This window comes from Erinaceus europaeus, chromosome 12 (assembly GCF_950295315.1).
Source record: "Erinaceus europaeus chromosome 12, mEriEur2.1, whole genome shotgun sequence".
Classification (NCBI taxonomy): Eukaryota; Metazoa; Chordata; class Mammalia; order Eulipotyphla; family Erinaceidae; genus Erinaceus; species Erinaceus europaeus.
The window spans coordinates 45,471,292-45,498,572 of record NC_080173.1 but is presented as its reverse complement, the minus strand read 5'-3'; the positions used below and the strand labels follow the sequence as shown (position 1 = coordinate 45,498,572).

General features: G+C 44.6%; 1 protein-coding gene and 1 long non-coding RNA gene across 4 annotated transcripts in view; both read right to left on the bottom strand.

The window, feature by feature from the left end:
* LOC132541911 (uncharacterized) overlaps nt 1–27,281 on the bottom strand; it is a 307,257-nt gene that overhangs the window by 53,781 nt on the left and 226,195 nt on the right. The gene's annotated exons all lie outside the window — the stretch shown is intronic.
* Nucleotides 2,108–25,556, bottom strand: MEOX1 (mesenchyme homeobox 1). 3 transcript variants are annotated; one of them, XM_060203421.1, is made up of 4 exons: nt 25,428–25,556; nt 23,767–24,094; nt 5,356–5,528; nt 2,108–3,917 (listed from the first exon to the last, which is right to left on the bottom strand). In XM_060203421.1, the coding sequence occupies exons 2-4, from the start codon at nt 23,888–23,890 to the stop codon at nt 3,795–3,797; spliced, it is 420 nt and encodes a 139-aa protein (XP_060059404.1). In that variant the 5' UTR covers nt 23,891–24,094; nt 25,428–25,556; the 3' UTR covers nt 2,108–3,794. The 3 variants fall into 3 exon arrangements, with proteins under 3 accessions (XP_060059404.1, XP_007531904.1, XP_060059405.1); XM_007531842.2 differs by lacking the exon at nt 25,428–25,556 and having other exon boundaries at nt 23,767–24,630; XM_060203422.1 differs by lacking the exons at nt 5,356–5,528; nt 25,428–25,556 and having other exon boundaries at nt 23,767–24,637.

Here is a 27,281-nt window from a genome sequence, read left to right as displayed (position 1 = left end):
ACCTTGGTTGGTGTCTGAGAATTGGTTGCTGTGGGGAAGCCTTTGTTTTGCTTGATTTTAAACCTGAATGTTTAAAATTTTTATTAAGTATTATTATTTTTTTATAGCCATCAGGATTGTTGCTGGGGCTCAGTGCCTAACCAGTGAATACAGCACCCCCAGCAGCCTTTTTTTTGTTTGTTTGTTCTGTTTTTCCTCCTCTTTTCTCTTCTTTATTAGAGCACTGATCACTCTGGCTTATGGTAGTGTGGGGGACTGAACCTAAGACATTGGAGCATCAGACACGAGAGTCTCTTTGCATAACCACTATGATATCTACCCCCTCTGTCTTTCTCTCTCTCTCTTTCTTTCTTTCTCCCTTTCTCCCTTCCTTCCTTTCTTTTTTTTTTCCTTGACAGTACAGAGAGAAATGAAGAGAGGAGCAGGAGATAGAGAGGGAGAGAGACAGAGACACCTGCAGCACTGCTTCACCACTCATGAAGTTTACTCCCCTGCAGGTGGGGGCTGGGGACTTGAATATGGGTTCTTGTGCATGATAACATCAACACTCAGTGGTGCACGACTGCTTAGCCCCTGAACCTGAACTTTAATAAGACTCCTTCCTTTCGTCATCTTGATTTTGGAGGGTCTGCTTTACTCTACCAACTTCTTGCAATGTTATTTCCTGTCACTGTGCACACAAGGCCAGGCTACCTCAATGCCAAATTTTGGCCTGGGTATCTTCCCTGGCTTTCTTCTTCCCCTCGCTAGACAGTCCTCTTTTCTCCATTGTTGATATATTGTTGAGAGACAAATATTTCTTTCTTTTTTTTTTTTTTTTTTTTTGCCTCCAGGGTTATCACTGGGTCTCAGTGCCTGCACTACAAATCCACTGCTCCTGGAAGGCTGTTTTCCCTTTTGTTGCCCTTGTTGCTTATCGTTGTTGTTATTACTGATCTTGTTATTGTTGTCATTGTTGTTGGATAGGACAGAGAGAAGATGGAAGACAAGGAGGGGGAGAGAAAGACAGACACCTGCAGACCTGCTTCACCACTTGTGAAGCAACCCCCCTTGCAGGTGGGGAGCCAGGGGCTTGAACCAGGATCCTTATGCCAGTCTGTGCACTTCATGCCATGTGTGCTTAACCCACTGTGCCACTGCCCAGCCCCAGAGACAAATATTTATTAACTAAAAAAAAAGAAAAAGAATTGGGACCATTTTTTTTTTAAATTTATTTTATTTTATTTATTTATTCCCTTTTGTTGCCCTTGTTGTTTTATTGTTGTAGTTATTATTGTTGTTGTCGTTGTTGGATAGGACAGAGAGAAATGGAGAGAGGAGGGGAAGACAGAGAGGAGGAGAGAAAGATAGACACCTGCAGACCTGCTTCACCACCTGTGAAGCGACTCCCCTGCAGGTGGGGAGCCGGGGTTCGAACCGGGATCCTTATGCCGGTCCTTGTGCTTTGCGCCACCTGCGCTTAACCCGCTGCGCTACAGCCCGACTCCCATGGGACCATTTTTATAATGTCATTTAATATATATATGTAATCTACCCTAAAAACCAAAAAACCTCCAAGCTTTCAATTTGAAAATTAGGGGTGATTTGTTTATTGGTCAAGGTTCCTCTATTAACAAAAGAATTCATCTTTTGTTTACAGAACACTCACTATTTTATAAGATGTACATTTGGGGGAATGGGAAGCTAAATTTTTTTAAGTGTTTTTTTTTTTAACTTATTACTGGATAGACACAGAGATAAATTGAGAGGGAGAGAGACAGAAAGACACCTGCAGCTCTATTTCACCACTTGTGGAGCTTTCCTCCTGCAGGTGGGGACAAGGGGCTTGAACCTGGATCCTTGCGCACTGTAATGTGTGTGCTTAAACAGGTGCACCTGGCCCCCGGGAAGCTAAATTTCTACAATAGGAAATGAAGACATTAGTTTCATGGGAGAAAAAAAAATAGATTGCATCTGCAAGCCCACTTTTGCAAGAACTGCTTTTTAAGTAGGGGTGCTTTGGTTTTTGCTGTTGTTCCTACACTCATCTGGCTGATCATCACAGGAGCATCTGAGGGTCACCGTCGGGGCTGTAATTATTACTCTGCAGGGAAAGCAGTCCAGGAACTTTGCTTTTCTATTGGCTTTATTTTTCCAAGAGTTTTATTTGCTAAGTGACTGGCTCTTTCCCAGTTAACTTGATGTGATCTTAAGAAAATATATAAAGTATACGTTAGAAAAAAAAATTATAACGCTCTCCCCAGCCATCTCTTTTGGCCATCACTTTCTACAGCGTTTTTCCTTTTGGGATAGGGGTGGGTTCTTTTCATATGGAAATGATTCAGTCCACACACAAGGGTTACAAATTTTTGCTGATCTGCATCACCGGCTGGTATTAGGACCCCAGGAGTACTTGAGGGGGGCAAAGGACTTGCTCTCCAGGGAATTCTGTCCCTATAGGATATTTGGGTCAGTCCTGGAGTGTCACCTGGGATATTTAGGCAGCCCCCCCCCCCCCCCCCCCCGCCAATCAACAATTCTTTCCATAATAACAGCTTTTGTGGACAACATGGGAGGGGCTCAGAAGGACGTGGTAGAGAAATAAGGACTGTTTTCTTGTTCCCAGCTGTAGTCAGAACCCTTTGAGAGCAGTGTGATTGTGAGTCTTCTGCTCCAGCACAGCATACTTCCAGATCTTCACCAGCAGCCCAAGAGTCAGCCCTCCATCCTTTCAACAATAGCAATATCTGGATGATTGTTCAATCTAGAAAGTGTGGATGTAGAAGAAGATGTTCTTTTGCTCTATGGTGTTGCTTCATCGTTGTAGCCCTGAACTGATTTTAAGAAGCAGGTACTGTCTTGGGTCCATTCTCAGTTACTCTGACAAGTCAGTATGATGGTCTATATAGAGACCACAGATAGCCACATTGAACTGTTTTTCTGACTGTCTTCTCCAGACAGTGCTCACAAACCTACTCACTTAACAGCCCTCAAATTTCTTTGTTTTAAATTTACTTACTTATTGGATAGAAACAGAGAGAAATTGAGAGGCAAGGGGGAAGATAGAGAAGGACAGAGACAGAGAGACACTTGTAGCACCACTTCACTGCTTGTGAAGCTTTCGCTCTGCTAATGGGGACTGGGGCTTGAAGCCAGGTCCTTGCACACTGTAATGTGTGTGCTTAACCAGGTGTGCCACCACCTGGTCTCCACAGCCCTCAAGTTTCAAAGCAGGGGCTGATTTCTAATTTATGGTGGCTGACTTTCTGTCCTCCACCCTCCTTGCACTGATTCTCTGGAATTTCAGAACAACAGAGTCCCCAGAGCCTCAGACAGACTCAAAACAGAAACTGGAAAGAGTGCTGTAGGGCGTGTGTCTCAGTGATTTCCTCTTCCCTGACCCCTCTGCCAGCATTCTGCTTTCACAAGTCACTACCTGGCTCCAATATACCTCTTCTGCCAGATCAGGGGGTGTTCAGACCCAGAGGAGGCCTGGCTGCTGTAGGAGGAAGGTGGCAAAGGTGTGGGTGGCAGCCAGGAACTCCTGAGAAGCACTGTCCCTGGAGCTGTTCCCACTGGGCTGTCATGACTTTGCAGGAAGTGAAGGTCCTGGGAGGTGGGGCTGCTCAGACAGCAGTGCTGGGCATGAATGATCATCAATTCCATATCACAGCAAAGTGTGCAGAGGTTGAGGCAAGTGGTAGAAGGTGGAATTAAGCATGGAGGTGGGGTGGGGTGGGGATACCTGCAAAGGGGGTTCAGTCTTCAGTCTGTTGTTTTTTTTTTTTCTTCTTTTTCTTTCTCCTTAGATAATCTCACTCAGAACTTGGAGAGGCTGCAGAGTCCCCATCCTCGGGGTCATGTCCATGAGGGGAAATAGGCTGACCTCCTTTCACACGCTTCCACTTCATCCTTCTGTTCTGGAACCACACTTTGACCTGACAAAGGAAGCAAAAGAGCCCACTCACCTCAAGCCATATATCCACCTCCCCATACCAAGGATCAAATTAACCGGGGGCAGCTCTGGTGACTCTGACTCAAAACTCTGTCCCTGTTCAAACGATTCAGAATCAGGTCAGAGGGAGGACACATCAGCCTGCCCAGAGACCTGTCTGGTGGCTATAGATTTAAAAAGGAGGAGGAGGAGGAGGAGGAGGAGGAGGAGGAGGAGGAGGAGGAAGAGAAAGCCCTAGACAGACTGGGAAGTAATTCTTTTTAAAAAATATTTTATTTATTTTGTTTTGGATAGAGACAGAGAGAGATCCAGAGGGAAGGAGGAGGCAGAGACACCGGAAGCACCGCTCCTCTACTCGTGATGCTTTCCCCCCTGCAGGTGATGACCAGGTCCTTGCGCATGGTAACGTGCACTCAATCAGGTGTGCCACCACCCGGGCCTTGGAAGAGTTCTAGATATCATTTGACTCCACCTCTCCCCAATGCCCCACCCTTCCAGTCCCAACACCCTTTATTTTTTCCTTTTTCAAGAGATGAAGAGCAGAGGATCACCAGTCTCATCCTCAGGTACAATTAGAAAGCACTTTCAGGGCATGTGAAATAGCTCACTTAGTGTAATGTCCATGTGCATGACCCATGTTCAAGTCTGGCTGTCACTGCATTAAAGGAAACCTTGGTGCTGTGGTCTCCCTATCTATCTAATAAAATAAAATAAATAATAATCAAACATTTCCAGCTTAGATAGATTTAGTCTGCATATTTCATTATCCAAACTTCAGTATTACATGCAGGGTGGGGCTGTGACTTTGTTTTACAGATGGAGAGTCAAAGAGGTTAGAAATTACAGAACTAGGAAGTGTTAGAGGGAGGATTTAAGTTGCAGTCTTTTGAGTCTAGCAGAATACATTACCAGCTGAAAGCTGCTATAAATATGATAATATCATATACTGTTATTTACTCACTGCCAGAGAACCTGGGTGTGGGTTTGGAATGCTGTGAGGGAAAGCCCAAAACAAAAGGCTAGGAAGTTTTTCTCAGAATGCTCAGGAACCAGCTGCATGTCTCAGTTCCCTGGAGAATTTACTTGTAAGGCAGGTTCTGGAAAACATCCATTCCTACAAAAATTGCTGGGGCTCCAGAATTTGCCTTTTAGACACATGCTTAGGTAATGCTAATGCTCACTCCAATTTGGGAACCACTAGGTGAGAGGGTCCTATCCTAGCTGTGTGTGAGAGTCACTTGGGGGACCTTGGAAAATTCCAGATCAATGAAAGCAATCACTAGAGGTGGAGCCTTGACATCAGTGCCATTCAAATCTGTGCATGTGCAGCCATAGTTGAAAACCACTGGATGTGGAGGCAGGAGAAGAAAAAAGAGAAGGTTCAGGAATGAGGGGGGATGGGAGGGGCAAGAGGAGGGTACCTGGCGCTCAGAGAGGTCCAGATTGACAGCAATCTCATATCTTCTGAGGCGGGTCAGGTAGTTATGATGAGCAAACTCAGCCTCCAGCTCCCGAAGCTGCTCCTTGGTGAAGGCTGTCCTCTCCTTTCGGGCCTTGCTGCTGCCTTCTGATTTCCCTCTGTTCTCCTGGTTATCTGGGGAAGAAGGTGACCCAAAACAAGAATAGATGAGTTAGCTGAAGTGGCCTGGGTCTTTGGCTTTTGCCCTTAAACACTTTCCATTACTTTGCAAGGACGCCGACAAAGAATCCAAAACGCCCCTTTTATTATTCCTTCTAGTATCTAAAATTGAGAAGTTCTTCCCCTCCTTCAACCTGAAGTTCATCTTGCCCCCCTTCTCCCCAAAGCACAAGAAACTATCATTGGATGTTAAATAATCTCTTCTTTCAGTCCCCTCCCCTCCCCCCTACCCCAGCTGACATTGTTTGCAGTTGTAAGCTTGTGAAATAAGAGTCTCTAAAACCATTCTGATTTTACCTGAGAAATGTTGGAAGTACACATTCTAGGTCCTCACCCTAGGCCTACTAAATCTGAATCTGCTTCTTTTAGCAAGATCTCCAGGAGAGTTGTGTGCGTAGGAAAACCGAGAAGTGTTTTGGCATTGGGAGGGACCAAGTCTGGAAAGTTCATCTATGAAGGAGGCTTGGTTAGACACACCAGCTGAAGAGGAGTATAGAGGTAGAGATCTCTTCTGGGGTCTGACACAGCTTTTGCTCGAAAAGAATTTCAAGAGAACATGTATGACAGATGTACAATTTCTAAATTTGTCCTTTTTAGAGTCCAAAATGAATTACATGCAAAAGTGAAGTTAGAGTTAAAGCTAAGGGGACGGATTCCCCAAGAGTCTCTGGAGCTTGTCCAAAAAGACCCCTCTCGGAACAAGCCTCCTCCTCTTATACCCTTCTTATGTCACACCAGGGCCCACTTTCCATTGGTGTGGTGAAAAAAATTCCTCCCACTTCAAATTTTATAAAGACCCTTGAGAACTTCTTGGAGGCGTGGCCATGGAATAATTGGGACCAAATCGCTTCTTCTCCCAAAATAACAAATAAATCCAAGAGACCCAACTGAAGTAATAATCTACAGCTGAAAGTTCTGCAGCTTTAGGTGGGTGCTTGTGTGCAATTGGAGCAAAAAGGGGCGAGGGTTGAAGAACAGCAAAGTCAAATAAATCAGAGTTCCCAGCGGCACAGGCGCTGACCTGCACCATTTTGGCAATTTCACTTTAAGCACAGCAAGCAAACATTGTTCCTAGTGCCAGGAGGAAAGAGATGGGCTTGAAACATTTCAATCTTTGACTCAGGGGTTTTTTAGCCTTCTGAACTTAAGGAGAGGACACAACATAAAACAGAGCATTTGTGGTCCAACCTCTGTGGAGAACAGTCTGGAGAACTCTCAGAAGGCTAGAAATGGACCTACCCCATGATCCTGCAGTTCCTCTCCTGGGGTTATATCCTAAGGAACCAAACACACCCATCCAAAAAGAATTGTGTATACCTATGTTCTTAGCAGCACAATTTTTTTAAATTTATTTTTTATTTTTTAAATTTCTTTATTGGGGAATTAATGTTTTACATTCGACAGTAAATACAATAGTTTGTACATGCATAACATTTCTCAGTTTTCTATATAACAATACAACCCCCACTAGGTCCTCTGCCATCCTTCTTAGCAGCGCAGTTTGTAATAGCCAAACCCTGAAAGCAACCCAGGTGTCCAACAGCAGATGAGTGGCTGAGCAAGTTGTAGTCTATATACACAATGGAATACTACTCAGCTATTAAAAATGGTGACTTCACCGTTTTCAGCTCCATCTTGGATGGAGATTGAAGAAATCATGTTGAGTAAATAAAATAAGTAAGAAACAGAAGGATGAATGTAGGATGATCTCACTCTCAGGCAGAAGTTGAAAAACAAGATCAGAAGAGAAAACACTAAGTAGGACCTGAACTGGAGTTGGTGTATTGTACCAAAATGAAAGACTCTGGTGTGTGGGTGGGTGGGGGGTACAGGTCCAAAAAGGATGACAGAGGACCTAGTGGAGGTTGCACTGCTGTGTGGAAAACTGAGAAATGTTATGCATGTATTGTTTTCACTGTCGAATGTAAAACATTAATCCCTCAATAAATAAATTAAAAACAAACAAACAACAATAAAAACAACAAAAAACCCAAAACATTTGTGACATAAGACAGCCCAAAGCAACCACCCTCCCTCCCCATCCCACCCACTGCAGATCATACAAACAAGAGAAACCTAGAGATCACAGTAGCACCACCTGCTGGCCATCAATAACCAGCACAAAATATGCGCAAGCAGAGAAACAGAACTAAACAGCCAACTATGCCGGATCAGCTGGAGAGAAATGAAACAGAGGAAATCCAAGGAGTTACAGATTTAGAGAGACTCACAGAAACAGACTACAGAAAGGTCATTATGAGGACTCTCCAAGAACTTCAGCAAGAAGTAAAAGAGTATGTTACTATGGAATTAAAACACACAAGAGGAACTTATAACAGAGTTCACAAGAATCTTCAAAATCTTGAAAGAAGAACTTCAGTCAGAACTCCAGGGAGTAAAAGACACTCTAGCTGCAATCCATGCCCAGGTATAAGTCTTAGGAAGTAGATCCACACATTCAGAAAAAATAATCTCCAATATAGAAGATACAGCCACGCCACTCTTTCAATTCAAAGATGAGGGAGAGGAATGCTTTAGAAAGACTGAAGCAACTCTCTGTGAAATTTCAGACTCCATCAAAAGATCGAATATAAGAGTGATAAGTATATCTAAAGAGGAGGATAAGGCCAACGACCCAGAATTCATTTTCAGGGCAATTTTAATTGGGAACTTACCTCACTTAGGAAACCATCAGAACATTCTCATCCAAGAGGAAGAATGATCACCCAGATTTATAAATACAAAAAGACCAACACCAAGGCACATTATTGTAAAACTATCAAAAGCCAATGACAAGGAAAAAATTTTGCTGGCTATCAGGGAAAGGAAAGAAGTTACATACAGGGAGTCAGGTGGTAGCACAGAGGGTTGAGCGCACATGGAATGAAGCACAAGGACCAGCATAAGTATCCTGGTTTGAGCCCCCGGCTCCCTATCTGCAGGGGAGTTGCTTCACAAGCAGTGAAGCAGGTCTGCAGGTGTCTATCTTTCTCTCCCCGTCTCTGTCTTTCCCTCCTCTCCCCATTTCTCTCTATCCTATCCAACAACAACATCAATAACAACAACAACAATAACTACAACAATAAATCAACAAGGGCAACAAAAGGGAATAAATAAATATTTTTTAAAAAGAAGTTACATACAAAGGCAGAGCTATAAGACTTTCATCAGATTTCTCTTTACAAACTCTAGAGGCAAGAAGAGAGTGAAATGACATACTCAAAGTTCTAAAGGAGAAAGAATTTCAGCCACGAATATTGTATTCTGCAAAATAACCCTTCAAATGTGAGGGAGAAACAAAGGTTTTCTCAAATATTCAAGAAATAAAGGAATTGTCACAGTCAACCCCACCTTACAAGAACTACTGAGCTGAGTTCCACAAGAAAGGAGGAAGCAAAGGAATACACTGTCCAAACACCTAGTTTCAGATGCTACCGTGATGTTAACCTGACTCGCCTGGACAGACAACTTTACCAATGTACCCTGGAGCCCCACCTCTTCGGAGCCCTGCCCCAGTAGGGAAAGATAGGGACAGGCTGGGAGTATGGATCAACCTGTCATGCCCATGTCCATCAGAGAAGCAACTACAGAAACCAGACCTCCCACCTTCTGCACCCTATAATGACCCTGGGTCCATGCTCCCAGAGAGATAAAGAACAGGTAGGCTTCCAATGGAGGGAATGGGATATGGAACTCTGGTGGTGGGAAATGTGTGGAATTTCACCCCTGTTATTCTATGGTTTTGTCTATATTTCCTATTTTACAAGTAAAAGAAAAAAATTGGATTCTTGGGAGCTGGTCTTGAACTGGTTATGTGGGAAGCTCACTAATACAGGTTGAGCTAACCCCTCCCTCTCTATCACCCCTTTACTGTTCTGTCATGGGCACTCAGGCTTCAGCATGAGAAATAAGAGGACATAGAATAGAAAGCTGAGCTGGGAACTGGGGTTCTGAACAACTTTATGAGTTTGGGGCAACCACCACTAAAAAGGGGGAATACTGGCTCTAGGAAAACACTTGCCCCTCATAGCTTCTTAGGAAGGGAAGAACTTTCATTGTTGTTAGACATGACAAAAAGGGGACAGGGAAATAGCATAATGGTGATGCAAACAACTTTTATGCTTGATGCTCTGAGCTCCCAGGTTCAACCCCCAGCATCTACTGTAAGCCAAAGCTGAGTAATGTTTCATAGGCAGTGAAATAGGTCTGCAGGTGTCTATTTTTCTCTCCCCCTCTCTGTCTTCCCCTCCTGTCTCCATTTCTCTATGTCCTATCCAACAAGGATGACATCAATAACAACAACAATAATAACTACAACAATAAAACAAGGGCAACAAAAGGGAATAAATAAATATTTAAAAAATCTTTTTAAAAAGAAAATCTAATAGAATATTGCAATGGTATTATAAATAGAAACATTTTTCATTAAGAAAGAAAAAGAAAAATGAAGAAAGAGAAGCTCTTTCATGATATCTCTGAAGTGAGTGTTCAGTCTCCTAACTCGCATGCATAATTCACATGTATACTCCCCTCAAAATGGTTTATCCCAGAAGTGAGCCTTTTTGCTGGTGAGATGCCTTCTCTTGACCTCTGTTTCTCTGTGTGTAAGGAGATTGAGCCTGTATCTTCTTTCCACTGGGAGCTGGTATGATAGTTCTTCCCCAACACAAAGCCCCAACACCCTCTCCTCCCCTCTCTTCTCCTTCTTTAGAAGGTCCCAGACCTTGAACTTGATGACCCTTCAAGTTTCAGATATTCTTGTCTTGGCCTCTAGTTCTTCCATCCAGTCATATCTGAGGTCTCATTGTGTGCTCTGTCCCAAGGCTTTCCCCAGCTTCCCTAAAGTTCTCTGGTCAAAGATCACAGCAAATTTCTCTCACCTTCTGACTTGCATATATTTTCATCACCAGCAGCGTAGAGGGGAGTCATGTTTACAGAGATGTCTTATAGACCTGGACCTTAACTGACTCTAAGAAAGAGCTCTCTGTTAAGTTTCTTAAGTTCTCTGAACTTAAGTTTCTTTATTTATAAAGTAAGGATAAGTAGATTAATCTATACATACGGTGATCAGAAGGCTTTAAAGAAGCTAAAAGGAGATAGTTTGTGTGTATTTAAAGTCTAGCTTAGTGCCTGGTGTGCTGTTGAAGCCAATTTGAAGGAACCACCAGAAGAGATTTGACTGGAGATGACCATGGAGAAGGTTAGAGGTTTTTTTTTTTTTTTTTCTTTTTCTTTAATGTTCCTTAAGGTCCCATGTCTCTAGAGTTCTGTGCAAGAGATGACCTTTAAATGTATGACCTTTAAATTTATTTATTTATTTATTTATTTATTTATTTATTTACTGAGACAAAAAGAGTACAATGGACCTAACTTTCCTTCAACATGGTGGGGGCCAGACGAGAACAGCGGGGGTGGTGGGGTAGGGGGTGGGTGCTCATGACAAAGCAGTGAGCTGTTCAAATAAGCTTTTCTGCCAGCCCTAACTGTCTGACTTTTCAATTGTTTTCTCTTCCCTATAGCTTTTCTACATCTTTGTTTGGATCTGTAACTTCTTGGGGGCCATGATTCTAGACATGGCAACTTAACATTGATCAGAGTTGCATACATGTTCTTGTGGTTCTGCTCTCTCTTGGGGTTAGTGAGTGTCTCTTTCAGAATGGCAGAAGGGAGGCTGATACTCTGGGTAGTGCCAGCATCATACTCTGGCGTGTGTGTGTATGTGTGTGTGTGTGTGTGTGTGTGTGTGTGTGACTACAATTTCCATCATAAGTTTATACTCTCTCCAAGATAAATTATGTCATAAGTAGCTGACACATTTGGCAGACCTTCCTAAAGTTAGCAGACAGCTTTATCAGAGATTCAGACAGACCTCGGGGACTATGCCTTCTTAGAGTCCTATATATCTGCTTCTCAAATCTCACAACCATTTTACATACATTTTAATCCAAGAGTAGATATAAAGTCACACACCTCACATTCAAATAATAGTTTGCAGTCAACAATGGAATTCTCCTTCCACCCCAGGATAAATTCTTTGGGGCTTTCATACATATTACTCATTTATAGATTAGAAGAGCTAGAAGGGTATTTAGAAATCATCTAATATCACCTTTTCATTTTACAGGTGAGACTACAGAAATTAAGAAACCTGTTTAAAGACACAGAGCAAGATAGTGGCAGAACTGTACAAGAACCCAGATTCCTTAGATAGAAAGCTACTTCCCACTTTCAGGCTGCTTCCATTGCATCCTTGTTATTATTCTGTGAGGCAGAGAAACTTAACCCATTGAACAAATGAGGAAATTGAGACCAGAGACTAAATGATTCCCCCCTCCCTCCTCCAAGAACTACTACAGAGTTATAGCCATCAAGCCTGGGGAGAGACAGTAAGTATAGGGAGTGCACCAACTCCAGGGCTAGTGGGTGCAGGTATATCTCCTTGGGAACCTCCCAGAGATGGGAAGAAGGGGAGTCTTGGGGCACTATGTCAGTGCTTGAGACCTTGGCAAAGCCTCTTAAAAACTGTGTCTTAGAAGACATTTGTTGTCCTTCCTTATTAGTTCTAATACTCTGAATTTCAAACCAAATAGGACCTGAATGGCGTTAACCCAATCCAGGGGAGCTTTTGCATCCAGGCTCTCCATGGATTCTTTGGATTGGCTGGCTTTTTTCACTGGGCCTGTCCAATCCCAGTGTCCTGGCCCTTCCCCTGCCCTCTGCTTGAAGTGACTTAGGTAGGGCTTCTAGATTCGCTGAGGACCCCAGTAGTAGGGTGGGAAATTTCAGGATGTGTTTTTTGAGACAGAAGCAGATCCTCCTGGAATGGGAATGTCCTAAGCTAGAGCAGTATTTGTTAAGAATCCCAGGTGGAGTGGGGTCATGAGGGTGGGAGGTGGCAGGGGAGAGTGTGATGGTTGCAGGCACCATGGAAGAAGGGTGATGTAGGGGCGGTGTAGAGATGTGGAGAGATGGGAGATAGCGACAATGAAAGGTAGAACCACAGAAACTTCCAAGGTGGGGTGGGCAGTGGTGAGATTTATTTGTATTTATAAGTTCCAGATGTCACTCTCAGCTGACACCAAAGAAAGTATAGGCTTCAGGTCCCAATGCCCACTGCTTATTCTGTTCCTCTACCATTGTGCTCAAGGAAAACAGCAGGGAAACATGGAGTATAAACGGCTGGACAAGGGCTATGGTGGGTATCCTGGCTAGTGGCCAGCTTGCTAGTTGGATGGAAGTTCAATTTGGTGAACAGGGGATATTGGGGAGAAGGGCAAGCTCTGAGATCCTTATCCTCATAAAGAAAGGGTTGCTTTGTTGCTAGAGCCATCTCTACTTCCATGAGGTTCTTGGCCTGGTGCCCTGTTTATTCAAGCCAGAGAAATCAGTGGGTGGGGCAAGCCCCTCTCTCCCCTGGGCCACCTTTCCAGCCCAACAGGGAGACAGCCTATCTGCTACTCTTCTCCCAGCCCATGAGTTCTTTGAACTCTTACATCTTAGAAGCTGTCAGAGGCTCCAGGGAGTGGTTTACCTGGTTAAGCACACAAGTTACTATGCTCAAGAACCTGGGTTTGATCACCTGCTCTCCACCTGCAGGAGGGAAGACTCATGAGTGGTGAAGCAAGTACTGAAAGTGTTTCTCTGTCTCTTTCCCTCTCTATCTCCCTCTCTACTCTCAATTTATCTCTGTCCTATCAAATGAAGAAAAAAGGGGGGGTGGCTGCTGTGAGCAGTGGATTCATCATGTAGGCACAAAGCCCCTGCGATAACACTGGTGGTAATAAAAAAGAAACAACAAACAAAACAAAAAGAAAACAAACAAATAAATAAAAAACAGAAGGAGGAGGAGAATGAGGAGGAGGAGCTGGCTAGAGTCCTCCTGCCTCAGTGGAAACTGATGTTTTCCAGAGCTTCTGCACTATATCTTGGATTGGGGTGGAGTGCCCGAGACCCAGGGTTTGTGCAGTGCCTTTGAGCATAGACAGTGGTGAGGCCCCAATCTCTGCCTGTCAGAGGAGGAAAGACAGACCTCTAACCAGGGGCCAGGCGGCTCCCAGAGGACAGAGTGCAGTTCCTGCCTCTTTCACCACATTGGTGATGTTGGATCCTCAGGTTTCTCCCTTTCTGGGGGTTCTGGGATTAAAAATAGGATTAGAAGGACTACAGCTGCTGTACACCCCTGAAATGGCACCCAACTCTACACTGCAAGCAGCCCAAGCTGGTGGTAATAAGGTCAACTGGTGGCAGGACACTGCCTAGCTGGGCTTAGTCCCCTGGTGCCCTGGGATGCTGCCAGCACCAGGGAGACTCTGAAAAGAGAAAGACTCACCTGTAGGCTTGGGGGGCATAGAGTGAAGGTTTACTGAGCACTGGATGTGATCTTTACACTTACAATTTCTTCTAGCTCTGCAGAAACCCCAGCAGGTACATTCTATTATCCAAAAGCAATCTCCATAGTGGTTTTTCAGAGGAGACCTGGGGGAGGGGGTGTTCAGGAGGGGGTTGGCCTCCCATAGTTCATACAGTAAGGGCATTGGGGATTCCAGTCAGGTCTGCTCGAGTAATGCACTTAGCGTCAGTTTTGATATGCCCTCCTCTTCCCCCAATTCTTAGGCTGAAGCCAGTAAGGAGTGAATGTGACATGAGGTCACTCAGCATGGCACCCAGTGACTCTCTGGTCACACACTCTGGTGACTCTGTGACACACATTTAGGATGCCCAGTTATCGTTATCATCTGCTCCACTTCTTCCAAGCAGTCTGCTTCTTTAGAGATTTGTTCCCCAAACTACTTGAGCTATTCCCATCTTTCTTTGTGGGTATATGATAAACGTGCGGGGACCTGTTTGTGGTCAGAAGCAACCTCTTTTTTTAAGAGAAAAAGTTTTTCTGGTGGGGCTGTCAATGGAACCTCAGGCTAGGAACAATGAAATATTGAGTGTGTGTATGTGTGTTTTTTAAAAGACTTTATTTATTTATTCATGAGAAAGATAGGAGGAGAGAGAGAAAGAACCAGACGTGTGTCACTCTGGCACATGTGCTGCTAGTGATTGAACTCAGTACTTCATGCTTGAGAGTCCAATGCTTTATCCACTGCGCCACCTCCCGGACCACATATTGAGTGTTTTTGTTTTATTTTGTTCTGAGAGTGACAGAGAGACACAGGCAGAGCAAGAGTGAAAAAGATCACAGACCTGAAGCCTCCTTCAGTGCAATAGGGGCTGGGATTGAACCTGAGTTGAGCATAAGGCAAAGCAACACACTATCCAAATGAGCTGTTTCACTGGCCCCACAAAGGGGTTTTTTAACCAGAGCATTTATGACACTGCAAGAATTGTTTCTTTGTCTCTATATTCAGTTTTAATGGGCGGAGCTGTGTGTTCACCTACATTCATATGCTGAAATTCTAACCCCCAGTGTCTCAGAGTGTGACCCTTAGTGAAGACAGTATTCTTAAAGAGATGGTTAAGCTAAACAGGCTGTTGGCATAGGCCTGAACCCAATCTGACTAGTGAGTTTGTAAGAAGAAATCAAGATAAGTGTGTGAACAAAGAAAAGGCTCAGTGGGAACAAGACAGCCACCTGTCAACCAAAGAGAAGGTCTCAAGAGGAATCAGTCCTTAGTCTTTAACTTCTAGCCTCCAGAGTTGTGAGAAAATAAGTGCCTGTTGGCTAAGTCCCCCAGTCAGTGGTATTTTATTATGACAGCCCAAACAGATGAGGACTATTCTCCACAGCCAGCACTCATCCACCAAAGAGAGGGAATGAGGGGAGCATGGTAAGGCTGATGCTGGCCCATGGAGGTCTCTCTGCAAATTAGGAAAAGTTTCCCTTCCTCTAGTTTTGTGGGCACAGCCACATGTGACACCTCTCCTACACACAATTGCTCAGCCATGAGCAGTTACTTCTCAGCCAGGCCAAGCTACTCCTTCTCTTTTTCTCCCTTTCTTCTTTCTTCTTTCTTTCCTTCCTCCCTCCCTCCCTTCCTTTCTCTTTCCTTCCTCTTTCTTTCTTTCTTTCTTTCTTTCTTTCTTTCTTTCTTTCTTTCTTTCTTTCTTTCTTTCTTTCTACCAGAGCACTGCTCAGCTCTGGTTTGTTGTTGTGAAGTGAAATGGGGGGATTAAACCTGAGACCCGGGAGCCTCAGGCATGAGAGTCATGCTATCTCCCCCAAATCATCTTCTTCTCCTCCTTTTTTTTTGGCACTTGTTTTCAAAGCACAGCAGTCCCCCACACTTGGGAGCTGACCCCCAGTGGGAGCTTCCTGCAGAGTCAGCCCAGCCTGCATGTGGTTGGTTGTTTATGTGTCTCTCTGACCCCAGTGCACACCCTGACCCTGGGCTGGCGTTATGGTTGAAAGCTGGCTTCCTGCACACTTTTTCATGAGCAAGGCCATAAAAATCCTGATATGTTTCACAGAAGCACATCACACATGGTAGAAACCCTCTGGCCTAGTGGAGCCACAGTCAAAGAGAAGGTGAGAAAGTAAATGAATGAATGAATGCCAGACTGCCATACAGGCTACTGACCAGATGGTGAGTGAGCTCTTCTTGTTTCAGTAGATGCCAGGAGGCTGCATAGGTGCATCAGCTATTGCCCCAGTCCCCCGAACACTTAGAGTTAGCCAAAAGATGGCCACATGCAGCTATAACTGGATGCAAGGCCAGCTGTGCTTTAAAGCTAATGTGGAGATGTGAACAAAGCATATGCATGTGTGTGAGGTCAAGAAAGAATTCCTGAGCTAGGGAGACAGCATAATGGTTCTGCAAAGACTTTCATGCCTGAAGTGCTGATATCCTAGGTTCAATATCCAGCACCATCATAAGCCAGAGCTGAGCAGTGCTCTGATATCTCTCTGTGTAGTTTTCTTTCATTAAAACTAAGTAAATACTAAAATAAATAAAATATTTTTTAAAAGAAAGAACTCCTGCACACTCAACAAACCAGTAAGTGACAGAAGTCACTTTAAAACGTACTAGAGATTGTATACGAGAAGCCTGAAGTTAACATATTTGATGGTGAAAAACTAAAAGCATTTATTCAAGGATCAGGACCTAGGTAGGGATTCTCATTTTATTCTTTCCACTTGTGCTAGTGCCCTACCCAGAGCAGTCAGTTGAGAAAAGGGAACAAAAGGCACTGGGGACAGAAATGGAGAAATAAAATGACCTCTGTGATATGTTCCTCAACGTGGAAAACTCTAAATGTGGAGGGAAAAAAAAAAGCCAAACTTCTCAGAACTAATAGGTGAATTCAGCAAAGTCACCAAGTCTTGGGGAGAGTGAAAAGGGAAGTTGTTCAATATTAATATGGACTTAAAAGATGAAAAAGATCTAGGGCTCTGTGCATATAGTCTAACATACTATAGTGTACACTTAAGGATGGCAACAGTGGTAAATTTTATGGTATATGTTTTTCCAAAATAAAAGATGGATTTCAAGTATAAAATGCCCCATAGAAATAAATCTCAGGAAAGTTCTTTTGTGAATTATAAGCTGTGTTTATAAAATCGGTACAGCCTAGCATATACTACTTGAATTTGGAAGGCAGCTATGCTCACCACTATACCACCAACGCACTACTTGAATTTGAAACTTAACTCTGTCACTGAAATGATGCTATATGCAAGTAGAGTCATACATTTATGCTACTATTATTATTTTTTCTTTTATAAATTAAGTTTTTATTTATTTATTTATTTTCCTTTTTGTTGCCCTTGTTGTTTAACATTGTTGTGGTTATTAATGTCATTGTTGTTGGATAGGACAGAGAGAAATGGAGAGAGGAGGGGAAGACAGAGAGGAGGAGAGAAAGACAGACACCTGCAGACCTGCTTCACCGCTTGTGAAGCGATTCTCCTGCAGGTGGGGAGCCGGGGGCTCGAACTGGGATCCTTACTCAGGTCCTGGCGATTTGCGCCACATGCGCTTAACCCGCTGCGCCACCGCCCGACTCCCTATTATTATTTTTTAAAGATTTTATTTATACCACCAGATTTAATGATGGGCTCGGTGCAAGCATGGCTCCACTGCTCCTGGTAATTATTTTTCTCTCTCTCCTTTTTTTCCTTTCTCTTTCCTCATTTTGTATTCTTTTTTTTTTTCTCTTAACAAATTATATTTAGGGGCTGGGTACTGGTGCACTTGGTTGAGCACACATGTTACAATGTGCAAGGACCTGGGTTCAAGCCCTGGTCCCCACCTGCAGGAGGAAAGCTTCACAGGTGGTGAAGCAGGGCTGCAGTCTCTCTGTCTCTCTCTCTTTTATTTTACTTACATATTATTACATAGCGACAGAAAGGAGGAGGGGAGACAGAGAGGGAGAGATAAAGAGACACTTGCAGCCCTGCTTCACCACTAGTGAAGCTTTCCCCCTGCATGTGGGGATTAGGGGCTTGAACCTGGGTCCTTGTGCACTATAATGTGAGCACTTAACCTTATGCTGCACTGCCTGGCCTCTGTCTCTCTCCCTCTCTATCTCCCCCTACCCTCTCGATTTCTGGCTGTCTCTATTCAGAAAATAAAGATAATTTTAAAATCTTTTAAAAAATTATATTTATTTAGTTTCTGACATCATTAATTCTTTGGTACATGTGCTGCCAGGGATTGAACTAGAGACCTCATGCGTGAAAGTCCAACACTTTATCATCTATGCCACCTCCTGGACCACAGCTTTCCTCTTTCCCTTCCTTTCTTTCTTTTTTTTTGATAGAGGATGAGAGATGGAGAAAGATAGAAAGAGGAAAAGAGATAGATAGATAGATAGATAGATAGACCTATAGCACTGCTTCACCACTCTTGAAGCTTCAAGGTGTGCCACCACCTAGCCCCCAAATCATATTTTTATTCATGTTTTAATATTTATTTTGCTCCATACAAAGTAGAATCCCATGTGAAAGACAGAGAGAGAAGTTGGAGCACCATTCTGGTATTTGATGCACCAGAGATAAAACCAGGAGTCTCAGGCATGCAAGTCCCCTGTCCTACAAGTTGATCCATTTGTGACTAGGGAAATAGCTCAACTAATAGTGTATTAGACTTGCTCTACTGGTTAGGGTTCCTGGTTCAACCCTTGCTGTTGCATGTACTGTAGCGATGCTCTGGCTTGCTTCTGTCTCAAGTGAAACTCTCTCTCTCTCTCTCTCTCTTTCTCTCTTCCTCTCTTTCTCCCTCTCAACAGATAAAAGAAACTTTTAAAAATGTAAAGAAAGGAAAAAGAATTCTTGCAAGGTTTGACCTCTAAATTGGATGTCAAAATAAGTAGGACTTCAATAGGTAGAAGAATGGGGGAGGTGAGAAGTGCCCGAGCAAGCTGGGGGGTGGGTGGGAATGTTTACAAGGCAAACAAAATAGTGTGGCCTTTGAGTAGGTGAGTGGAGATAGAAGGGGTGACTTTAGAGGAAGATAAAATGGCAAAGGGTGAGAGAGGTCAACTTGCGAAGATTTTTAAACTGGTAAAGTTGAGAGTTTGTGTGGGTGTGCAGGAATAGGTGAAGAACAGAACATGCAAGGGAGAGAAATCTGAAAGGACGGGGGAGACCTATGGAGGAGACACACATTTCCCAGCTGAGGGTGGATGGGACAAAAGAGTCAGATGAAGGGCTGACTGGTTCTCCCCAGTGGCTAGCAGATTCACCTGTAGCTGGGCTGCTGGAGAGTGACCTTCCCTTGAACCCTGTCAGGAAATCACCGCAAAATCCCTTCTTCCCATAAATTAAAAATGACCATGGTAGCAATGACAGATTGGGGGCAAATAACAGTAGCCTCACAGCTGTCCCTGCCAGCAGCCAGCAGGGCTTTTTTTTTACACCCACTGGCCTGGGCTGGGACTGACTGGGTGAGATAACATCACACTGGTCTCCTAAATCAGCCCTGTGCTGAGAACCAACATAAAGGCTTAGTGTAGGGGCAAGCCAGCAGTTCTGCTTTTCTGATCATTTTCTTGAGCAAATTAGTTCCAGCTTCCAGTGGAAGTGAGAGAGAGAGGCAGAGGCTGGCCGAGGGAAGAAAGGGAAAATAGAGGATGGTCCCTCTCTTGAAACAAACTTTCAGTAAAAGTTATCAGAGCCTACTTTTCCAGTCATTATAGGGTGCATATGGCAGGAATAACTCACTTCCCACTCTGACCCCATCAGATCTTTGAGTGCCAAATTCCTAACTAGTGGCAACTGGAGTTTTAGAACCAATTAGGACTGAGTTCTCATGTCTCATACCCAGACTCAGAAATTTCTGAGATGCTGTATTTGGAATACTTAGTGCTTCTCTTCCCATAAGTAGACATTTGTCATGTCTTCTATGCAGAGTTTGGTGCAGAAGATATAGGTCTAATGCCATTAATAACTGTTACTGATTATTGAACTTGTGTGCTACTGTATTCAATCTTCACAGTGACACTATATGAAAGGTACAGTTGCCACAGTCTCATTTTGCAGCTAAAGAGACAGAAGTTTCAGGAAGCCAAGAACTTTTCCAAAGACATGAAGCCCCAAGTTGCAGTGCTGACACTTTGCCTTGTTTGCTTGACTGTTCACCTTCCAGAACTGGGTCAGAGAAGTCCAGGGTGGGGCCTGTGAGGTACTCACAATGACTGCAAAATTCCAGGAGCACCTTAATTGTTATAATACAGTTACAATATAGTTACAATATAGTATAGTATACCAGTGTAACATTTTTTAAAAATATTTTATTTATTTATGAGAAAGATAGGAGAAGAGAGAAAGAACCAGACATCACTCTGGCACATGTGCTGCCAGGGATCAAACTCAGGACCTCAGGCTTGAGAGTCCAAAGCTTTATTTATCACTGCACCACCTCCTGGACCACCCAGTGTAACATTTTTAAGAAAAATCAAAATGGGGCAGGGAGATAGCTCAAGCAGTATAGTGCACCCCTTACGGTGTGTGAGATCCAAGGTTCAAGTCCTGGCATCACATAGGAGCACCATGGACAGCACCAGGGGAGCTCCATGGATGAGGGAGGCATATTCTTATACCTCTGTTCTTTCCATGTCTGCCTTGTCCTCTCAAAAATAAGAGTAAAAGACAAAGAAAAGAAAAGAAAATTTGGTTACCAGCTGCTCAGACATAACTTGTATGGTGAGGCCCAAGATTCACCAGCACCACATAAAATACAAGCTCCCACAATGAACAAAATGCAAGATATTTAAATTGAGAGTCCAATCAGTGACTCAGAATTGATGAGGTGAATGGGGGGGAGGTGTGTCCTCCTTTGTGGATTACTCTATTGTAATTCCAGATCCTTGTGGATTACTCATTGAATTCCAGATCTCTGGAGCTGGTTATGAGCTTAGTGTGCATCATGTTTCCCTTTATACAGTTAAATTAAAAAAAAAAAAAAGATTCAGGCAACTGTATAGATGGTGAAGATTTCCATGCTGAGCAGAGTGGGTCTGGAAACACTGAAAATGAATGAAAGTCAGCTAGCTCTCTGTGCCCTGCATGCCTACTGTGGTTGCTGACACTGCTACTACTTTTCAGGGGACCCTGAGGACAACCCAGAGTCCCTCTAGAAGGGGAGTCTCCCCCAACAGAGACTGACCCTCTAATGAGTAGAGAGCATTCAAGCAGCGTGCCTAGGTGTTCTGAGGGCTGCCAACTTTTGGGCATGGAAGCTCACTCCCTAATGCAGTGCTGCTAGCCACTCCACAAAAAGAAAGACCTTGCATGTGGTTCTTCCTGAAAAACAGGATGATTTTTATCTAAGTCCAGCCCTTGACTTTGCCCATGACTACCTAATGCCCTTGGCTCCCACTTCCCTGGAAAGCAGCTGATTGCAGCCACTGTGAGCAGAGACAGAGCCGCTACTCTGGCAGGCGCAAGGAAGGAGAGAGCTCTTCAGCCAGACTGGGAACCAGTTCCTTGGAGAGGGGAAGCAGAAAGTGCCCTGCTCTTGGCAAATCTCCAGCCAGGGCTAGGAACAGTTCAAGATTCAACTGGCTTGGCATTGAATGGACAAGGGCACCCAGGACTGGGGTTATTGCCATCAACTGTGACTGTACTGAAAATACAGAACCCAAGTATTTAAAGAATATGTGCTGGGTGCCGGGCAGTAGTGCAGTGGGTTAAGTGCACTTGGCGCAAAGTGCAAGGACTGGCACAAGGATCCAGGTTCCAGCCCCTGGATCCCCACTTGCAGGATGGTCACTTCACAAGCGGTGAAGCAGATCTACAGGTGTCTATCTTTCTCTCCCGCTGTCTCCCCCTCCTCTCTCGATTTCTCTCTGTCCTATCCAATAGCTATAACAATAACAACAGGGGCACAATAAGGGCAACAAAAATGAGAAAAAGTGGCCTTCAGGAGCAGTGGATTTGTAGTGCAGGTACCAAGCCCCAGCAATAACCCTGGAGGCAAAAACAAAAACAAAAACAAACAAACAAACAAAAAAGAATACAGGTGGATGGTGCTTCAAATCTACTGAAGAACATGGGGTCTGAAGTCTGGGGTTTGTGCTCACTTTTAAGGTGTCTAACTATTTGGGGTTGCCTGGGACTGAGGAATTTCCCAGGTCACTGGGAAATTGAGAGGAGTAGATCACTATTTAAAACCTATCCTAGCAGTGTTCCTTTCAGTCTTTCCTCTTTTATTTTTCATTATTAATAAGATATCTGTTGTACCCACTTTGCAAACTTGTAGAACTCAAAAGAACTAATGCATGTTCCATGCAGCAGCCCCCCCTTACTCCCATCACAGTAGATTCACTAGGAGAGGACCTTGAGATCTCTTCTGCTCAGTCTGAACTGCATGAGATGGGAGTGAGGAAGTCACCTTATTGGTCTCTGTAGTTCCAGTGTTTGGCAAACAGAAGGTATTTAGAGAAATCATTACATTGAAATCCCCTTGTAAAGCAAAACACAAGTGTTCTCTTTGGCTGGTTGGCACTTTTCTTTCTCTTTCTCTCCCTCCTTCTTTTTTTCTTTCTTTTTTAAAAAATTTTATTTATTTGTTTATTTTAACCAGAGTACTGTTCAGCTCTGGCTTATGTTGGTGCGGGGGACTGAACCTGAGACTTTGGAGCCTCAGGCATGAGAGTCTGTTTTGCGTAACCATTATTCTTCCTTTCTTTCTTTTTTTTTTTTTCTCAGAAAACTGCTCATCTCTCTCTTATGGTAGTGCCAAAGATTGAACCCAGGACCTCCAGTGCCTCCGGCATGAATTTCTGTTACACTACTGATGGTACTACTTCTCTGGCCCAGATACCCTCATTTTCTAAGACCCATAAGAAGGTTCTCTGTTAGTTAAGCCAGACATTCCATTGAAGCATTAGTCAGGAGGACAGAGTGGGGGTAGGAATCATGGGCACTACCTTTCTCTGGGCAAAGTGGGGACCAGGACCCAGGTGAAAGGTGAACAGATAGCAGGAGGAATCAGGGAGGGCCTGTAGGGGAACCTTCTACATAGGAAACATGTCCCTACCCTGATGGGCTTCAGCTGTGGTCTCTGGCACTGAGCTGGGCTTTGCCTGCATTACAAGGGCCGGTACTTGCCCTTGGTCTCCACACATCCCTCAAGTCCACTGGTCCCTCAGGAAAATTTAAAAGGGTAGACTTCTCTATGGGTCACCAACTCCTTAGCATGTTGAGCTGCTCCCTTGACTGAGGCATAGCAGAATGAACTCTCACGGGCAGCCTTCTTCAATCTCTGTGCCCTTGCCCCTTACCCCTGCTTCTGCTATCCTAGGCCTAGGACTGCTGCTCTGCCTCAGGGCCCTGGAGACACAGCTTCCTGACTCTGTATAGCTGCCCAGGACCCTAGCCCTTTGAGCCTCAGACCCAGATGACTTCCTTGGTGAGCAAATTTTTTCATTCTGTGATCATTGAAAGCTGGTCAGAGCCTGGGATGAGGAGTGTGACCCAGAGGCAGACAGGAATCAGGAAAGTGCCCAGTTTTCCCCGCCCAGCTCTTGCCAGCCTGCACCCCCAGGCTCCATCCCATGTGCCCTCTAGCTCAGTTCCCATTTCATTCCTCCCATGGGGACACAGACATAGTCCTAAAACCAGAGAATGCTAGAACTCCAAGTAGAACACACTCCAAACATAGCCAATCCAGTCCCCTGACTTTGGGCATGTTAGAATGTATTATTCTTAGTTCATGGTCAGAGCATCTAGGCTCAGAGACAGCAAAAAGCCTCCCCAGCTCACACAGTAAAAAAAATGGCCAGCTGCTCCTCAGTCACTTACTTGAACTCTCCTTCTTCCTCCTGGTTGACTTCTTCTCTGTCTCATTGGCAGTGCCCCCAGGGACCTCGTAGTCCTCTCCCGGGCCTCCGTTGGTATCGACCAGGCCTGGGCTGCTGGGCCCCATTTCCCTGGAGCACCCAGGTGACCCCTGGTTGGGCCTGCGTCTGGCCTCTGAGATGGGGAAGTGCCAATCAGGGGGGGATGGGAAGGCAGGATGCTGCTCAGTGAAGATGTGCTCTTCCTGGGGTAGGCTGTGGGGGGCGGCTGCCAGGCAGGAGGCTGAGAAGTCGGGGTATGCTGCTGCTGCTGTCGTTGCTGGGAAGTCTGGCTTCTGGTGGAAGGAGAATGGGGTTGGCGGGTAGTGGGGTATCCCTGAGGTCCCACTGCCTTCAGAGTGGGGGTTTCGAAGGCAGCCCCAGCCTGGAGCTGGGGGTTGCGGGCTCCGCATGCAGCTGTTGGCCACAGGATCCATCTACTGTCTGCTATCCGCAGCAGGGACTTTCAGAGTCTTATATTTTGTATATTCAAAGTTTTTTTAAAAATGCAAAAAAAAAAAGTTCAATAGGAAGGGGAAAAAAGTGTTCAAGAGAAAAATCACCCTGAAACCAAAACAAACACCCAAACTGAAATCTGCCCTTGGGGCATGCACACGTGTGACCAGCTGCACGTGTGTGCACACGCCTGTGTTGGACCACACTGCTCGTTTCCTGCCCCCCCAAATGCCAGCATGCCTATTGGGGCCCCCTGTATGTGCATTTGTCGCTGATGACACCACACATTTTCATGATCCCAGCCCGCACAAAACAGCTACTGAGGAGCCCGACCCAGAGCCTGGAGTGAATGCCTGCAGAGGGCTGGGCCCAGGCTGCTGAGACTCACTTTTAAATCCTGCGGTGGGGAGAGAGTGACAAATTTCTGAAGTGAAATGTGAGAGAGGAGAGGGAGGGGTTAACCCGCACACATGATCCCCTCCAACCAAAACCCGAGCAGGCAACTATTAATCACCAGAAACCTTATATGCACATCTAATGGGATTTGCAGATGGAGACTTTTAAAGAAACATTGTCTTTTTTTTTTTTTAAAGGAGAGCAACACACACACACACACACACACACACACACACACACACACCCCTCTTTAATGCACCTCCTATAACACTGTGAAGTTATTTTATTGCACTGTTAACAAAATTCCCCCAGTCTTGGATTTGGAAAAAGCCTTAAGTCCGATCCAGAATCCATCAAATGCCAAATTCCAGGGAGTGAAGTAGTGAATAAGTGGAAGAGACAAGTTTGCTGATTGCATTTGATTTAAAGACCTTTCTACTGCTGCCTGCAAAAAGGAAGGTGGATTAAAAGAAATCTTTTTTTGCAAGTCTCAGAGGTCCCACTATGGTCTGGAGTATAAAGAAAGACATATTCCAGGAAAAAAAGGGAAAATTTTTTTTCTTCTGCCTAAAAATGACATTCTCATTTTCTCAGTAATTAAAAAAAATTCAGATTTTTCCTTCTGCTCTTTAGCCCCCAACTTACATGCCAATTAGCCACACTCTTCTCTAGGGGGTTCCAGGTCATTTTTCTTCATGGAAAAGGAGAGGCTCTTTGATGAGAGCCTTGAAGTTTTTCCAGGCCTCCCCTACCTCCTCTTTAACCTTCACTCACCTGTGCCCCTTTCCTCACTTAGAGGCCAAGGCAACCATGGACTCATGAAAATGGGGATCAGAGTGACCCCACTCCCCAAAGGAACTCCCTCTGGCACTCAGTCATGCGGGTCCTCCCAGCTGGTGTCCATTAGGGAGGGAAGCCAGCCCAGTGCCATCTCAGCCAGTCTACTTAGTCCCCATGCCTTGCTAGTCTCACTGGAGTGTTAAATTGACTTCTTGGAGGATGCTATTTCCAGCACACAGGCTCAGACTTCCTCTCCCACTGAACATTTCCACAGCCTGCAGCAGCCAGGGACTCAACAGCCATGTCTCTGCTGGCTATTTACAGCAGTGCTCCGGCTTCCCTAAAGAGGGGGTATGGGTCTTAGCCCCAAGTCTGAAAACTGCATGCACATTCTTCAGGAAAGAGGCCTTCAGGAATGGTGGCCAGGGAATTGTAGACCAGGTTAATCTCTCCATTGTGTCCAGAACTGAGACGTTGCACATATATATATATATATATATATATTTCTCCCTCATAACTCTCCTACTAGAAGTGGGAATTATTATCCAGCATTTTACTAAAGAGGAAACTGAGGCTCAGACAAAGTAAGCAACTGAAAAATCACACAATAGGGGAGATAGCATAATGGTTATGCAATAAGACTTTCATATCTGAGGTTCCAATATCTTGGGCTTAATCCCCAGCACCACAATAAGCCAGAGTTGAGCAGTGCTCTGGTATAAATAAATAAATAAAATCACACTGCTAAAAAGTGGCAAACCTAGGAGTTTCCTTCAGGTCCCAGCTAGATAATCTGGAGCTATTTGATGCAGAGGAAGAGGGTTATGGATGTTATGGTTAGACTGATCTGAGTTCAAACCCTGGCTTTGCCACTTTCTGGCTGTGTGCCTTAAGACAAGTCACCTCACCTCTCTGAACCTCTGTTCCCTTGTCTGGGGTAACAGTCACAGCTGACACCCACTGATCTTAGCACTTCTCACCCACTGCCCCTGTGGATGCCCTCTGAAGTAAATGGTTTTCCCATTAGTGCTTTGCAGAAGAGGATACTTAGCACAGCAAGACTGTGTAACCTGCCCAAAGTCACACAGCTATGTGACTTTAGCTGGGAAGTGGGGGGTCCAGAACTCAAACCACTGTCCCCCTGGCTTCAGAATGCCTGTCCCACAGACTTTTGAGAACTTTACTTATTCTCTTATTTAAGCTATTTTCTTCTTAAACGTCTTTTTTAAAAAAAGGATTATTTATTTATTATGAAAGTGGAGGGAAAGAGAAAGAGATCAGAGCCCTGTTCAACTCTGTGATAAGGTAGTGCTAAATACTGAATCTGTAGCCTCTGGGGCTTCAGGGATACAGACTGGTGCTCTAACAGTCTGAGCTAACATACGAAGCCAAACAAATTGTTGAGCAATCATGGACCCAAAGCTGCAAACTCTAGTGTACTTCTGCTTTCAGGTATATATTTTTCAGTCATCAGGTTCCAGATGTCGTCAGGATGCCGGCCAGGCTTCCCTGGACTGAAGACCCCACCAATGTGTCCTGGAACTCCCCTTCCCCAGAGACCCACCCTACTAGGGAAAGAGAGAGGCAGACTGGGAGTATGGACCAACCAGTCAACGCCCATGTTCAGCGGGGAAGCAATTACAGAAGCCAGACCTTCCACCTTCTGCAACCCACAATGACCCTGAGTCCATGCTCCCAGAGGGATAGAGAATGGGAAAGCTATCAGGGGAGGGGGTGGGATATGGAGATTGGGTGGTGGGAATTGTGTGGAGTTGTACCCCTCCTACCTTATGGTTTTGTTAATTAATCCTTTCTTAAATGAAAAAGAAAAAAAAAAGATTAAAAAAA

Coding starts and splice junctions, on each gene's coding strand:
- MEOX1 (XM_007531842.2), bottom strand. CDS start 24,238: ATGGATCCTGTGGCCAACAGCTGCATGCGGAGCCCGCAACCCCCAGCT. Junction 5,529..23,766: donor GAGGAAGAAGGAGAGTTCAA/GTAAGTGACTGA, acceptor CTTCTTCCCCAG/ATAACCAGGAGAACAGAGGG. Junction 3,918..5,355: donor TGGACCTCTCTGAGCGCCAG/GTACCCTCCTCT, acceptor TTCCTTTGTCAG/GTCAAAGTGTGGTTCCAGAA.